The sequence below is a fragment of the Salmo trutta genome, chromosome 1 (assembly GCF_901001165.1).
Source record: "Salmo trutta chromosome 1, fSalTru1.1, whole genome shotgun sequence".
NCBI lineage: Eukaryota > Metazoa > Chordata > Actinopteri > Salmoniformes > Salmonidae > Salmo > Salmo trutta.
In genome coordinates, this window is record NC_042957.1 from 43,338,050 (window position 1) to 43,354,718 (window position 16,669).

At 42.1% G+C, this 16,669-nt stretch overlaps 2 protein-coding genes across 8 annotated transcripts in view; one reads left to right on the plus strand and one right to left on the minus strand.

The window, feature by feature from the left end:
- The window catches only part of LOC115196430 (KAT8 regulatory NSL complex subunit 1), a 72,645-nt gene extending 68,282 nt beyond the window's left edge, over window positions 1–4,363 (plus strand). For all 3 annotated transcript variants that reach the window (XM_029757262.1, XM_029757276.1, XM_029757271.1), the window contains 3 exons: window positions 189–301; window positions 975–1,272; window positions 1,527–4,363. In XM_029757262.1, coding sequence (XP_029613122.1) covers window positions 189–301; window positions 975–1,272; window positions 1,527–1,793 — 678 coding nt within the window. In that variant the 3' untranslated portion in view covers window positions 1,794–4,363. The remainder of the gene's footprint in view (window positions 1–188; window positions 302–974; window positions 1,273–1,526) is intronic.
- A 165-nt stretch (window positions 4,364–4,528) lies between these two features.
- Window positions 4,529–16,669, minus strand: part of LOC115196447 (microtubule-associated protein tau) — a 45,613-nt gene continuing 33,472 nt past the window's right edge. For 4 of the 5 annotated variants that reach the window (XM_029757306.1, XM_029757322.1, XM_029757316.1 and 1 more), the window contains 3 exons: window positions 13,791–13,872; window positions 13,493–13,599; window positions 4,529–7,831 (listed from right to left, as the gene is read on the minus strand). In XM_029757306.1, the coding sequence (XP_029613166.1) occupies window positions 7,619–7,831; window positions 13,493–13,599; window positions 13,791–13,872 (402 nt within the window). In that variant the 3' untranslated portion in view covers window positions 4,529–7,618. Of the gene's footprint in view, window positions 7,832–8,443; window positions 8,609–13,492; window positions 13,600–13,790; window positions 13,873–16,669 lie in introns of all 5 variants that reach the window. The other variant, XM_029757297.1, reaches the window with a different exon arrangement.

The window sequence follows — 16,669 nt, forward strand, 5'->3', positions numbered from 1 at the left end:
TCCAAAGATGTCAAACATCTAGGTAGAGCTGCCACCAACCCCCAAATAACTGCTCCCTTTTCAACGTATAGCTCTGATGCAATTCATTTAATGGTAATAACCAAACCAACGTTTGACCGCAAGCTGCATTCATCAAGTGTTACAGCACTAACTTGGAGTGCTGATCTCTCTCCCTTCTTCCCTCCCAGATTGAGGACCTGACAGACACTGCGTTCTCCCAGCTGCACCAGCCCTGCGAGGACCAGGAGCGTTCCCGCTGGAGCTGGACGGCCAGCGCCATCGCCAAGAGGAGAGGCAGCCGGTCAGTAACACACACCAAAACACCCCCCACGGTCTACCCTAATCCACCCACTCCCCAAGAAGCAGTGTATGTGGAGGTTTTTCTAATTTGTTTATTCATCCAGGAATCAGTCTTTTTGGTGTGATCTGGAGCAGAGATGAGGTTCTGAGCTGCATATTGATTGTGATTCTCTTATCTCAGAAACTTGACATTTTTGCACTGTCGTTTCTGCCTAAAATAGCCTGATCCAGCACGTTATACTGCAGTGCAGCACAGGGAACACCTTGGCAAATAGCCTAGCTGTTAAGAGTGCTGGGCCAGGTCGCTGGTTCTCAGACCCCCGAGCGGATTAGGTGAAACATCTGCCGATGTGCCCTTGAGCAAGGCACTTAACCCTAATTGCTCCAGCGTCGCCCTGATCCCTGGCCTTGACCCCACTCTCCTAGGGTGTCTCGGGGAGTTGGGATATGCATAAAAAAATGAATTTCCAATTCCTACACTCATACAGGTTACCTTCTTGTACATTAGGTGAAACAGGAAAAATATAATCAGCCCTTATTTGACCTTCTAGAATCTAGATGATACGTTTCTCTACTTAAGGCTATTCTCCTTTCTGTTCAATTGAAGTCTAGCTGAAGACTTAATTTCTGTTCTCCATGTCAAGTTAACTCCCCTCTCCCTCCCCCCCTTCCAGTTCATATGTCAGTGGACGGTTGGACGGTCGCACTACTCCCCTACTGAGCAGCACCAACCCCTCCACGCCGCAACCCTCCTCCCCAGACACAGCCCACTTCCACGCCATGCAGGACTACGGCAGCGCCGCCTCCCCCTGCTCCCCGGCCAGCCCCGACCTGCTATCCTACCCTTACACCCCAGGGTGTTACACAGCGGGAGGGTACTCCTACACCCCTATAGGCTCCAGGGACTCCCACCGCCTGCTCTCCAACGAAGACACGCGCTGCTCCACACCTGACGGCACCTACGAAGAACTGGTAGGCTCCCCAGAGCACATACACTTCCGTACTATACACATGTTCACACACTTCAGCTGTTTAATCAGTGTGTATGCCGTCTTTGTGAATACTGTGGCAGATTGTAGAGGATATATGAGAAGACACCAGGCCTTTGGGGGATAAATGTACACAGACAGACCGATTCATCTTTGTGATAAGTGGGTGATAGCCCTGTGTTAAGGGGTGTGGTTCTTGTCCAGTCTCTGACGGGAGTTTCCTCTCTCCCTCTCCAGGTTCCCATCCCAGTACACCCGTGGGACCGGAGGAGCTTCCCCCTGGAGAGCGACCCGCCGCCGGAGCCCGAGGAGCAGCCAGGGAACGCCGAGGAGCGCCCCTATAGAACCATGCGCCACATCTCCGGTTGCAAGACGGGCTCGTCCAGGTCTGAGTCCGACACCGGGGGTCCCCCCTCGCCGCTCCTTCCCCCTGACGACAGCAGTAAGCAGAATGCCCCCTCCACCACCCTCACCACCACTCTCACCAGACCCTCCCACCGATGAACGAAGGCTCTCACTGCATAAAGGACTCAACACTTTTTTCTTTCACAAGACTCAAAACAAGAACTACATCAACAATGGAATAATGGACTCCTGTTGTTTGATATTCAAACATCAGTCAAATTCTTTCACAGTTTTTAGTGAACATAGACAGAGAACCCCCGTCAGAAATCCGTTTTGTTCTTTTCTTGGTCACTGAAATGAATAAATATATATAAAAGTGAATGAAAAAAGGAGAGAAATTAAACTGAAAGCTGAATTTGTGATGAGCAGGGCATAGAGTTGCTTCCTGTTTCTGGGCCAATGGGCTGAGGGCTAAGCAGCCACTCAGGCAGAGTGTGTACCTTTGTAGCTTTCTTTTCCGCACCCCATGTCGGTTTAAAATGGAGTGAGTAAAACAAAAAACAGCAATGCCTTGTTGTCATAGCTTGTTATGTTGTGTCCCCTTCAATCAACCTAATAATATTTGTCCCTCCCCAGAGAATTGGCGTGAACCTGAAATGTTCCTTTAAGCACTTGTTTCACAGAGCTGTTGTAGTAATCTGAGCTTGCCATTTTCTTTGATGTCTGTCTGTGCTTTTCGTTCATCTGTTTGTCTGCATTGGTGTAGTTGTTTTATACATATAGGTTTAATAAGATATTTCCTTTCAACCCCGTCACATAGACTGATGGAACAAGTGGTTGTGGGCGGTGTATAAAATCATTTTAGCACAGCAAGTAACACCACCCTCAATATGATATTACACATACACTAGTTTGAATAAATCAAACCAACCAAAGTGAAACAAATAATCATGTGGGATATGTTAACTAATATAACGACAGAAAAAAAACGCATCACCTTTCCTACATAGGAATGATCCTATAGAAATGGAGGGAGTTGATATGAGTGTTCAACTGTGTGCATATTGGATTTCTGTCTTCATTTTCTTTGTGTGCGTGCGGTTATTTCACGCTTTTCTGATTGGTTTGGAGAATGTGCAAGAAATCACTAAAGCGTGCAGTCAGGTTCCAATTACAAAGAAAGCTCCTATGTTTTTGAATGTAGTATTTTGGCTTTATCTTGAATCAAGGCCCTTCATTATTCGCTCTATTTTAAATTTCTGTACCCTAGCTATTGACACGGGTTGGCGTAGTTCACATCCAATGCAATGTTTCCAGCTTGTAATGCATAATTGCCATGCAATTTGCATGTCACTTGGTATAGTAAAAGAGAACATGAGACAAATTAGGGAAAAATATGTAAACGTACCTAATTCATCTCGTTCCTGTGTCACTGTTTTTGGAATTGCACAAGGCAGATCATGTCAATGTACCTGTTGGATTGTCAATGCAGTTCCACAATTGGATTAAAATCACTCAAGCTCTGAGTCTTATTGGGAGTTCAAATGTCAAATGCTTTTCATGTAACAATGCAAAACAAAACTCCAACTTTGGGTTGTTCATTAGAGCAGACAAATGGAAAATGTTGTGTAATGGTTTTTTTCAAAAGTGCACAAGTCCAGGTAGTCCCTGCCCGTTATATTCCGTTTGGTGCATACTGAACACGGCCCAGATCTGCCCAGTCAGCTGCCCTAGTTCCCAGCACCCCCTGCTGTGTCCCTCCCAGCAGATTAAGTGGAGCATTGTACAGAACACCTCTAGACTAATCTATCCATCTAAAAAGGCTTTTTATGTTTGTCACTTTAAGTCAGAAGGCTGTGGCCATCACACAGGAGGCTATATAGGGATTTATCAGTTGTGGAGTCACTTTGACCATGGCCATCTCACCAACCCTCCCTGCCACCTGGCCGTTTCTACTTGGTCACTTTGTAAGTCTGATTCATGCTCTGCCCCAGCAGAGTTAAAACCACATGTTAGCCCCAACCAATGCCCTGCTCTTGTTCCAATTACTGCTAGTTTGTAATCATGTCTAAGAAAAAAATAAGAATGTGTGGAGGAAAAATCCTTCAGATCACTGTTCAGTTGAGCCTTTATTTTTGTCTTCACCGGCTTCCTTGATTCTGCTGTCTGTCATTGCGAGGAGGTAACGTGAGGTCTTCACTGGTGAATCCTTTGAATCATTCTCCCATAGGAGTCTGTCCCCTTGGTCGGTCCAGACAGATCAAAAGACAAACCTGACTCAATTTCTAGGGACCATCGATGCCTGTCCCTATCTCTTCTTTCTCCTCACAGAAGTCCCCCCCCCGTCATGAATCATGATCAACTATGGTTTGTCTGCGAGTGGGGTTCAGAGGACCCACCAGAAACTGTTTCGATGTACAAGAAGGTTTGACTAGCGTTAAACAGATATTGTATTGTCTGGGCTATTTTCATACTTTCCAACGTGGTGTATGGGGGTGGGTGAGTCTGGTATATCCTTTAGCATGTAATAGTTTGTACAAAAAGTATATTTTGTAAATAACTGTTTGACGTTCAGGCTGTAGCTGTCCTGATTGTATAGGGAGAAGACACGACAAGTACAAAATATTGAACACTTTTCTTTATGCAGAGGCAAAAAAAAGTGTATGATTGACGAATCCGACGGGCAGGCAGCGTTTGTGCTTCTCAAAATAAAAGTGAATTATATTGTATCAACTGTGTCCTTGTGTTCCCTATGATCTTGTAAATTCTACATGTGGAAAGCCCTCGCATATTTCACAAACAAGGTAAGTTTGACAGGAAATACCCCTGTCATTCTTTGAAACACCACTCCTTAGTGTCTTCACAAATGTAACGGAAAGAAGAAACCTTTAACATTGCTGTTCCAATACTGACTTTATTTCCTAATCCACGTTTACAGCAACAAGTTATCAGTGTAAACCAAATATTAATAAAATGCACATCACAATAAGGACAATCACGACTGTCAAGATAAAACTGCAAACTCAGCAGAGAAGGAGAAACAAAAACGGGACATGGGATCATGGAGAGAAGCTAGATAACTTGTATCATTGTGCCCTTTAAGAGGCGAAAGTAATTTACTACACTGAAAAGCCCCAAATTACCCTGTCTTTTCCACGTTCTTTTCTTTCCCTTAAGTTAAATGACATTAAGTCCTAGGCCTACAACACCCTTTGCACCAACTTTCTCCCCCTCTTGTCACGACATATTTAACTACAGTACAATTATCAGTTTGCTTAAAATGTCAGTCAATTTAAGAAAACGTTTAATGAATTATAAACTTGAGGTTATGCTGTCCTTTCAGAATAGTAAACCACTTCAGATTCACTTACTGTATGTGGTTACTTGGAAAAACTAGAAGAGTGATATGACATTTCAGCTTCGAAAATAAAAGACTCATTTGGGGGGGAAAAAGCCTTGCACTTTTGCGTAACATCATTCACCACACACAAAGTGCATAGGGTTGTTTTATGGTACCTTTCCTACAATACTCTAAAACAGTCTAAAAGGATATGTGGACTAACGTGAATATCAGTCTTAGTATCCTTACCTATATGTACAAATATACCTCAATTTCCTTGTACCCCTGCACATCCGACTCGGTACAGGTACCCTGTGTATATAGCCAAGTTATCGTTAATCATTATTATTTTTCTCTGCATTGTTGGGAAGTGCTCATAAGTAAGCATTTCACTGTTCTACAATCTACATCTGTTTATGAAGTATGTGATATAACATTTGATTTTAGTATTTTTGGGCTAATATGCAAGCATGTCTTACCTTGAATAGATTTGTTCAATCGTAACAATTAATATAATCCGCTTAACACACTTTATATATGTTCAGCACAGTACATATTGTTAATGTTGACCATGAGGAATAAGGAGGAAAGCCAGACAGTTATCATTGCCACACATGTATGTAATGGTCAACTTGAGAACTTCAGTGTGTAAAAACTACCTTGCAAAAACAAGAATGCATCGTGAGGGTAGGGAGTACAAAAAAGAATAACAGGGGGTGTCAGCAGGTGCATCTACAAGCATTCGTAAATATCAGTTTAATATGTCTTACATCCACAGAATAGGGCTACTAGTAGGAAAGAAAGTGCGCAACATAAGTTTTGATCTACTAAAAAAAAATGGTGCTCGATCATTGCGAAGAAATATTTACTTTAGTTAAAATTCGCTACGTAAGTAGTGCGCTGTGGGTAGGTAGGGGATGATCATCTTTGACAAGAGAGAGGGAGTGTGCAAGTGCACACTTCAGGAGTAGGGTAGAGATTTGGAGCGCAACCTATGTCAGGCTTTAGAATTTCATGCAGGGAAAATCAACACTATTGTCTAGGCATGTGTGTTGTGGGTATGCAGTGGCATTTCTATTGCCTGACCACTCAAACTGAATTCTTCCTCTGCTCTATCGTTCCTATATACTTCAGTCGGAGACAGCCATCATTCAAGTCATTTGTGGTGACAAAATGAGGGGTGTTGTACAAAAAGTCATCAGCGATTGGGTCATCTCTAACCAATCAGAGTATCAAAGCCAATGACGAATTTTCAAAACGACCCTATACCCAGGTGTGTTCTGGCTCTGGACCAATCAGATGGTCTAGAATGGATTTTCATTCTAGAAATCGGAGGGGAGTTACTCAAATCCAGACTCACTGCTGAGAAGAAACTAATGTCCATGGGTGTGACGTTTGGCAGGAGCAAGAAGTTTGGGTAGCCAGGCAAGAATTTCTTATGCATTCATTAAATACTATTATCACAATTTGTTATGAATGTTCCGTATTTGTTTTGTTATGGTTGTACCGTTAACTATTCTGAAATGTTGACTAGATATGAGCAGTGAATTTATAAGCCATTGGTAGGCACTTTCTAACTCTGTGGCAAATTCGAGCTATGTTTATGATAAGGAATCAATCCATATATTCCCAATAGACATTTATACATTTCTAAAAACATAGGATTGATGATATACCACCAACATACCGGCACATAGACTATACCATACACACAAAAAACCCTTAACTTCAAATTAGCAATCTTATCAAATTGATTGACGTTGTATGCACCATGTAGCCCAATTACTCCATTAAATCATAATTAATGGATTACTTCATTGCTTTCAATTGCTCAGCAATGGGATCTTGAAATGTTTTGAACGGACATGGGCTTTAACTCTAAGTCAAATACTTTGGGTGTTTTTTCATAAATTGTTTATTTTATAATTTCACAAACAATGTCCATTTTAATCATCTCAAAGGCAGAGTCAATTTGCCTTCCTTACACGCTATTCATTACATCACAGCAACTGTTTACGACTACGTTCGAATTTCAGAATCCCGTAAATAAATCTTTGCGGATTTCTCAACTGGGGAATATCGGAGTGATTTAAGCACGAAAGGGCAGTGGTCTTTTTGGCACTTGACATCGTTTGAATGGTATAGTACAGTGTCACTTTAATTTAGCTGACCTTTTCTAGTTGAGAAAAAAAGAGTTGAGTCTTTGGCTACTTCACATTTTAAGGCCTAAATTAGCATATTCCAACATCCACAGTCATGGCAATGCGCAATATTTTCATGCGAGCATTTGCGTTCAAATTGAGCAGCCCAATTAATTGCACTGTTAAATGGAAAGTAGGGTAAATGTCTTCATAAGAAGGCCTGGCTACGAGTTTATTGGTATAGAATAATGTTGCTTTTCTTTCACGTATATGTTTTCATTACCTGTGTCTACCTAACTATCAAGACCATAAACAGCTGTTCATTACTTTGCCCTGACTGATATCCCCGGTCGGCAAATCCTGCGAGCGAATTTGAATTTCAAGGAAGAAGGGAGAGACTGAGTGAGGTGTTTCTTTTTTCTCTTCGTTTCTCTTTTTTTATGACGCGCTTGGTTCCCTTGGTAACTTACAATGCTTTTTTTTCATGGAGGGACGTGGTCGAATCACAGGCCTTGCTTGGCGAGGGAGGCGGAGACCTGGTCGGCTAGCATGGACAGCGGCGGCGTCTCTGTCATGTTCTGGCTTCCGGGGGACGACACGTTGCTGAGAAGATGGGCGGGTGAGCCGCCTGTGATGATCTCCACGGGGACAATCTCCGCTCCGTGGTCGGTGCGGGCCTTCGCCGTCTCACGGAAACTCAATTTGTGGCTTTCAATCTGCAGGAGTGATAAATTAGGCGTGAATGGCAAGCATGGGCACCTAGAATGATGAGTGAAATCGTCCATGTGTAATTATCCATAATTCATGGGTTGTATGTGTGTAAACCTTCAGGGCCAAGTTTCCCGTTAATTAAGCTTAGTCATGGAATAAAATGTATTCTAAATGGAGAATTTCCATTAAAAATGTATTCTAGTCAAGGACTAGGCTTAATCTCCATTTGGGATGAGTGGAAGTCAAATCAGAGCAAATCCAGTATTGTACTTTTTATGTGATGACATCATAATGTAGTATGTCGAACAGAGGATGTGCATATCACTGAACACAGGACCAGTCATGCTGTTGTTTGAAAGGCTCTTGACTTTGTGTTAACGCCCTCTTGTGGTTAAATATATACAAATCTCCCTCTTGACAGTGTGTGGAGTCCTATGGACATGTTGTGTGGGTGGGTGTGTTTGGCTGCGCTGGTGCCTGCATGTGTGAGTGCATGTTTTTAATAGGGGAATTTAGGCCTTCATTTCAAGGATGAGTATCTATGTTGTGGCTGCATCCATCCAATTGATTGGACAATTTTGGCGACTTTGGTCTGAAGTAAGACGTTGTGTACTTACTGGAGACTTCTAGCTTTACCAGGACGCCCCCTCGATTGGGCTGTGTTCAGAACGGGGCGATTGAGGGGGCTCAGTGGAGAGGCCAGTAGGGCTGGGGTTAGGACCTTCCCCATTTAGGGAGGTGTCTCCTCCAGAAACCCCCTCAGCTTCCTTCTCCTTCTCTCTCTATTGATGGATACCATATCCAGTTTGGATGGAAAACATGCGTTGGGGTTAAACAAAATAAATGAAACGTAACAAGCGAATGAAACAAAATAAATCTAAATTAAATGTATGTATGTAATGTTGAAGTCGGAAGTTTACTTACCTTAGCCAAATACATTTAAACTCAGTTTTTCACAATTCCTGACATTTAATCCTAGTAGAAATTCCCTGTTTTAGGTCAGTTAGGATCACCACTTTATTTTAAGAATGTGAAATGTCAGAATAATAGTAGAGAGAATGATTAATTTCAGCTTTTATCACATTCCAAGTGGGTCAGAAGTTTACATACACTCAATTAGTATTTGGTAGCATTGCCTTTAAATTGTTTAACTTTTGACCAAACGTTTCGGGTAGCCTTCCACAAGCTTCCCACAATAAGTTGGGTGAATTTTGGCCCTTTCCTCCTGACAGAGCTGGTGTAACTGAGTCAGGTTTGTAGGCCTCCTTGCTCGCACACGCTTTTTCAGTTCCGCCCACAATATAGGATTGAGGTCAGGGCTTTGTGATGGCCAATCCAATACCTTCTCTGTGTTGTCCTTAAGCAATTTTGCCACAACTTTGGAAGTATGCTTGGGGTCATTGTCCATTTGGAAGACCCATTTGTGACCAAGCTTTAACTTCCTGTCTGATGTCTTGAGATGTTGCTTCAATATAACCACATCATTTTCCTGCCTCATGATGCCATCTATTTTGTGAAGTGGACCTGTCCCTCCTGCAGCAAAGCACCCCCACAACATCTTTGTCCCCATGTGCAGTTGGAAATCGTAGTCTGGCTTTTTTTATGGCGGTTTTGGAGCAGTGGCTTCTTCCTTGCTGAGCGGCCTTTCAGGTTATGTCCTATGGTTACGTCATGACCTCAATCCTACGGAACATTTGTGGGCAGAACTGAAAAAGCGTGTGCGAGCAAGGAGACCTTACAAACCTGACTCAGTTACACCAGCTCTGTCAGGAGGAATGGGCCAAAATTCACCCAACTTATTGTGGGAAGTTTGTGGAAGGCTACCCAGAAGGTTTGACCCAAGTTAAACAATTTAAAGGCAATGCTACCAAATACTAATTGAGTGTTTGTAAACTTCTGACCCACTGGGAATGTGATGAAAGAAATAAAAGCTGAAATAAATCACTCTGCTATTATTCTGACATTTCACATTCTTAAAATAAAGTGGTGATCCTAACTGGCCTAAAACAGGGAATTCTTACTAGGATTAAATGTCAGGAATTGTGAAAAACTGAGTTTAAATATATTTGGCTAAGGTGTAAGTAAACTTCCGACTTCAACTGTGTGTATGTGTGTGTGTATAGAAAGAAAGAGTCTGTACAAAAAAAGAGAAAATAAAAAAACGAAATACATGCAAGTTGTTTAAAAACTAAAAAGAAAAAGTGAAATTGTAGTTGAATGAGCTGAGCAAGAGATTGGTCTGCAGTGCCAATTTGGAATCAGAGAGAGAGAGAGGTAGTCTGAGTATCAGTCTCTTTAGCTAACATTCCACTCCTTGACACTCTTTGTCATTGCCAAAGAGACTGGCCTTTCGGCAATCTCAACATTCAAATATGCGCTAGATTTACGGCGGAGATGCTCATTAGTTGTTGGAAATAAGAATATTAACCATGAGAACACGGGGATCCTCAAATATAATTTAATAACAAAATCAAAAACAAATATTTAGCTGTTAGCAAGGCAAGTTGTTGTATTTTGAGGCTTAAAATCTATTTGGTGGTTGGAATTGCAGTATTTAGTTTGAGAATTTAGACATGAGCTAGCAACTTTTGACTGACTAGTTTCATCTGGACAAACAAACGGTTGCTCAGCAACCGGATACCAACGTGTTCCAATAATGTCTATCTGCAGACTGCGGTTACTACATGCCACGCCCACTGCCGTTGCGGCTAACGCTGTCTCTGGCACACACTCCAGCACAGTAGGTGGCGGTAATGCACCAACGTTGGATGCCAACCGCCGAAAACCCCCACCTAAGAAGGGGGCCAGTACACAGTGTCCTTCGACTCCGCCTGCCGAGCACTGCTTTCCTCCAGTTCTGTTAACGATATGGCGAGGGAAGTAGCTAGCTAGCTGACTAGAACACCGGTACAGTGTCATTCTCCCCCGCTTGCCAAGCACTACCGGGTAGTGATTATCCTCACCATAATGTTAAAATAATTGCTGGTTGGCATCCAATAAATGTTCCATTACCGCCACCTACTAGACTGGGGTATAACTCCCTTATACTCAGCAGAATTGTTTTCTTCTCTCAAAATTAAAAAAAAAAAATAATACAAAAATTACAACAAATACCCTACCATCTAACACAACACTCACAAAAAAAATTATAAATACCATACTCCACTATTTAAATCTATTTAGTCCTACTTCAGGCCAACAGCCTGAAAGGATGGGACATCACCACTTAACACATCCTGTAACTCTTCTGATGTCAAGTCTTGCACACCCAAATGCCTCTCTGCAGCTGCCACCACAACCTCAATTTTCTGCAACTTACGTTCCATCCCAAAAATCCAATCTTACTGAAACATATCACTTGTTGGTTTATTCCTCTGTACTTGTACAGATCTACTACTCACACCACTCCTCTCAGGATCCCTCCCCCATGACCCATCTTCCTCTACTTTCTTCACTGCCTCAGCAAATTACAACTTCTGCACTACTCTAACCCTGGAAACCTCAACCTTCCTCTCTCACATGGGACATTTCTGATCCCCAGCCCCATGGGCACCCCTTCACATTCCACTACTTTCCCCAATGCTACACATTCCTTTGTCTCATGCCCGTCTGCACACTTCTCACACCTAGGAACCTTCCTCCTACACACTGCTGCCACATGCCCATAAGCTTGACACCTGTAACAACGTAATGTAGTCGGCACAAAAGCTTGTACAGGATAACTTTTATATATCCTAACATCACTTTGTCGGGCAAAGACTCAACATCAAAACTCAAAATGAACAGACAATGACTCTTCTGTTTCTCCACACGCCCCCCCCCCCCCCCGTCGCACCAAACGACGAGCATCACAAACACCGGGAAATCACTCCTTTCAATGGCGCCCTTTTCGTGAGAGCAAAACAATTCACATCTCTTTCCCCCATTAGTTAAACATGGAGCGCCTGCTCCCTCTGACCAGAAGAAACACAATTATTACAAGACCATTTCTGGTTACCGTCACCGATTCCACAGCACCCAACTCTGTTTTCACCCACCCTGAAACCTCAAATGGATCAGCCAAAACGCAAGGGTCCACTTTATCCAAAAACTTCACTCCTACTGTCACATACTCATCTTTATCCTGACCCTCGGTGCAAGCCACGGGCTCCGAGAACCTCACCACACCTACCACCTCCGATACTTCGCCCTCATTCACTTCCATTTCTCATCTGGTCTTCAACTCACTCTGCTTACACTTTCTAACTTTCTTCTTTAACCAACCATCTCCTTTTTTCCCGCCATTTGTAAACGACTCAAAGTAACCCTCTTCCTCCCTCTCTCTCTTGGACCTCCTCTGCCTCTCTTTTTCCCCTCCATTCCTCCTCTGTATTCCAAGTATCTCCTTCTGATAATACTGCACTTCTCCTGACATACATCTTGTTCTTGCCTTGTCAAGGGACGCCATTTAACCGGCTGTCATAATCGCCGAACAATCAGCACGAACCCCTCGGGATGTAGTGCTCAACAGTGCATCCCACTTGTAAAGCAGCTGCTTTGTCTTGATGTTCTTCTTCATCAATAGCTACCACAACGCCTTTCCATTTCAAACAAGCGCGTTCCTCTCAACTGCTGGTCTCCTAGCTAGCTAGCAGCCTTAATGGCAGTGGGCGTGGCATGTAGTAAGTGGGGCGTTGTGGGCGCAGCATGTAGTGGGCGTGGCATGTAGACCCTACTCACGTGTTCTGTGGAGAAAAAAAGTTCAAATATTTGCACAATAGGGTTCACAAGGGTGAACGAATCAGGATCAAATCCTCCGTTCTCAAGCTCATTAATGATAGAATGATCATATTTGAAGATGGCAGAAAGGCCACTCTCTTTGGCACATGACATGGAGTGGATTAGCTAAAGAGACTGGTCCACAGGCTAAATGAGAAGAGGTGCGGCCACCCAAACATGCTGGGCAAAGAGAAGAGGAAGGAGAGCAGGAGAATGGGTCGCCAGAGTTGGGAAAATATAATCTCTTGTTATAGGCTTAGCAATTAAAATATTGAGCATCTCATTTGGTTCTGGGTACCAAGATTAGGGAAAATACTGCCTCAGTTTTTTACTGTATTGACTTTAAAATTGGCCTTCAGGCACTATGTGAGGTTGAGTTTTTAACAGGGATCAGTTACCTTGAGGGAGGTCTGTATTTGCAATAAAATTTATTTATGATCTATTGTTAGGCTTTATATTAAATATTGATATAAAAATAATGTGTTTGTAAATACACTTTTTGTAAGTACATGACATGTAAATGACAAACTTAGGCATATGCCTATTGGCAGTGCAGAGACATAGGCCTACTTAGTAATCAATGTGACCCTGCGTTAATCGCTCTTTTGCATGACATTTTAGAAATGTTTACAAGCAAGTTTCATGGCATGCTCAGTTTGCTAAGGAAGAGTTTGCCAAGCGAGAGGAGTTTGATCATTTAGTTCAGATTTCCGAGATTTGAAGACAGAGAGAGTGCAGACTGCAGAATTTGGCAGAATAATTCAGTATTTCAGGATAGAAATGAGTAATTGATTGTAATAGGTTTGTACAGTTGTTGTTTTTTAAAGATTGAAACATGAAAGTACTGTTTTGAAAGAAATGTGTGTCAATTCGGACATTAGAGATAGTGAGTCTGTATGTTTGTTTACCTTCCGTCCGCCACCTCCAGCCACATGACCAACGTTGTCCATTGATCCAATCTTAGACTGAACCTTGAAGTCCAACTTCTCAGATTTGATCTCCACATTGCCTCCACCTAACGAAGACCATTGTTAACCTTTACCACTACAAAGGGTATTTTCAACACATTTTCCTGTATTTCACATTCATCAGGAGCACATAAAACTATTCTTTTATATATATTTGTTCATATGGCTGAGTATAGACCATCTCTGTTGCATGTTTTTTCATTTCAGTCACTAAGGTTTTATTTTGTACGTAAGTTACCTGGTTTGTGGTGAATGTTGGCCTTCGATCCACACTTTGACTGTACGTTGCTTAGGTCAATCTTTTTGTGAGTAATTTGAACCTGGATATGGCAATGGGGAGAAACAACAAAGGAGATCATCAGACCACTGATAGAATCAGACCAGAGGAGTGGTCATTGTTGGGCGATGCGAGGAGGCAGAATACAGAGAGACAATCTAGAATGAGTCAGCATCAGTCACATGCAAGGACATGAATGGCTTCCTGAATAGACTTGCTTCTAGCATTGTCCTTAATAGATGTTGGTTGGAAAAGGGAAAGAGGAGTTATTCGATTGCACCCACACATGAGAAATTCCTTAAAAATGAAAAGATAGCTAGAATATTTCAGGGAATTCAGTCAGCTTTATCAAAAATCCCGCCATATTGATGAAATTTGAATCTAAATGAGACAACTTGGTCTCAAATTTGGATGCAAAGGCCCTCTTGGGTACATTGCAGAGATGTTTCATTACATCTCTAGAAACTATGACGAATCAATGCTGTTTTCTAACCCAGTTTAACCCACGTCTTGTAAGTAAGGATACATATTTGATTAGGTGATTGGATTACCAGGCCTTGACCTTTTTTTTTCATTTGATTTTTCATAGGAATATTCTCTACTACAAATTCCCCCACTTATTTCTTCCTGAGAAGCGAGACAAGATACCTGATGATCAGGAGGATGAAGGTAATCACAAAAGGAATGGCATTCATGAAAACAACAATGTTATAATCTGATCCAATGTTTATCGAAGTAAATTGCCAAATAATACATGAATATGAAATTCAAATAACCAGAGCTCTCATAAAATCACCCCATCCATGATTTTAAACAAGTCTAGACAAAATCAAATCCCCAAAGTAACCTAAGTGAAATGGGTTTACTCTCTTGAATAAAATGAAAAAATAAACAATATGCCTATATTTTTTTATTAATATTGCAGATTTATTTTCAGCCATACCCCGCTAGTCTACATACACACAAACATATACACATCCAAATGTGCAGCTATTTGCTGGTATGCAGTTTGAACATGTATTTACACAGTACAGACACATGGTGGTGTTATTGCTGCATAGTGAGCCAGGCTTTCATCACATTACTATCTACACAGAACAGAAGCCCAGCCCTGTTTCTCCAAGCAGACAGACACGACTACAGCAGGACTGCAACGCTGCAGCCACATCCAACTCAGTGCAGCTTAGTGCAGCCCAATCACTAGCCACTTACCGGTACCACTATAAACAAAATGGCCTCATCATTTCTGTTGTAAGAGTTGAATCTTACATATCTACTTAGACAGCACCAGTAATGCATTACAGAGGTCACTAGTTATGGCCTATATAAACAAATACATCATAGTTATACAGTGGTTTTCCTAATGCCATGCTTGTCTTGATTTGTAGATTATATAGTACAGACAGTATTGACTGACAGAGGTTGATGGGTGGTGGCGGAGGGGACAATGAGTTGGAGGTTAATATCACAATTGACAGGATTCAGGTTGAGCCCAGCGGGCAAAACTGGTTGTACAGGTCAACGTCATTCTGTCTTTTGTGACGTCATGGTCAGGTTGTATTCTGATTATAATAATGTCTGTAGACGTCTTTTTTTTAGCTAAAAGATGGCTTTAACTGATTATCTGACCAGATAACTAATATATGACCTCTTTCCCAGACATCTTGATAGAGTCATGAACAAGATGATTTTAACTGGTTGTAATCAGACATTTTTAGAATCAGAATATGACGTCATTTGGATTTACCGTCCCATATTTTGCCCACTGGGACTGCATGCTCACGGTCATACACCAACCTGGAGAACCATGCCACCATTATAAGTCAATGGACACACCGACGACAATAACATTCTACTTTGTCACATACTACTGCATTCACGTCATCCATGTCATGCAAGGTAACAACAGCACTGATGTCGAGGTTTTCAGCTCAAGACGCTGAACCATATATTGGATTTGAAGAGTTTGAGACTACAAGAGCCATTGGGGTGCATCAAACGGGTTATTGGAGACACATTTGAGGAGACAGATCTAGGGCAGACAGACCAAAAACACAAACTTGGCAACGGCATCTCCAGGCAAGGATGCCCTACCCCCTGTAATGCCTTATTCATGCATCCGTTTTCAGGGACTCAAAGGGGCCGAGGTACTACGTACCTGTCCCTGCCATGTCCTAACCTTAAACCAGTGTCCCATTGCAGTTTAATGAAATCAACGTTTTTAAAGAGATTGATTAGGTCTTATCTTGGTTTTCTGGGTGGTTTTTGTGTTGCCCTCTGCAGAAAGTTGAAGCAAGTAAGATTTAGTCTCAGATGCTACTCTAGTCTGTAAACTCCTCAAACGTAACCTCTTCACTATAGGGGGCAGTATTTTCACAGCCGGATGAAAAACATACCCAAATTAAACTGCCTCCTACTCAGACTCAGAAGGTAGGATATGCATATTATTAGTAGATTTGGATAGAAAACACTCTGAAGTTTCTAAAACTGTTTGAATGACGTCTGTGAGTATAACAGAACTCATATGGCAGGCAAAAACCTGAGAAAAATCCAACCAGGAAGTTTGACCGCACATGGTTGTATTCATTTCAAATGATGTTCTGTCTAAACTAGTGTCTGTGATGTCATATTGCACTTCCTAAGGCTTCCACTAGATGTCAACAGTCATTAGAACCTTGTTTGAGGCTTCTACAATGCAATTTGATTGAATAATACCCGGAACAGTAAGTGGTCGGGCTGGGGTCATTGACTTACCTCGTGCGCACTCACACAGGGCTAGCCATTTTTATTTTTCTTCTGTAATGAATCTGCTATTGTCCAGTTGAAATATTATCGAAATT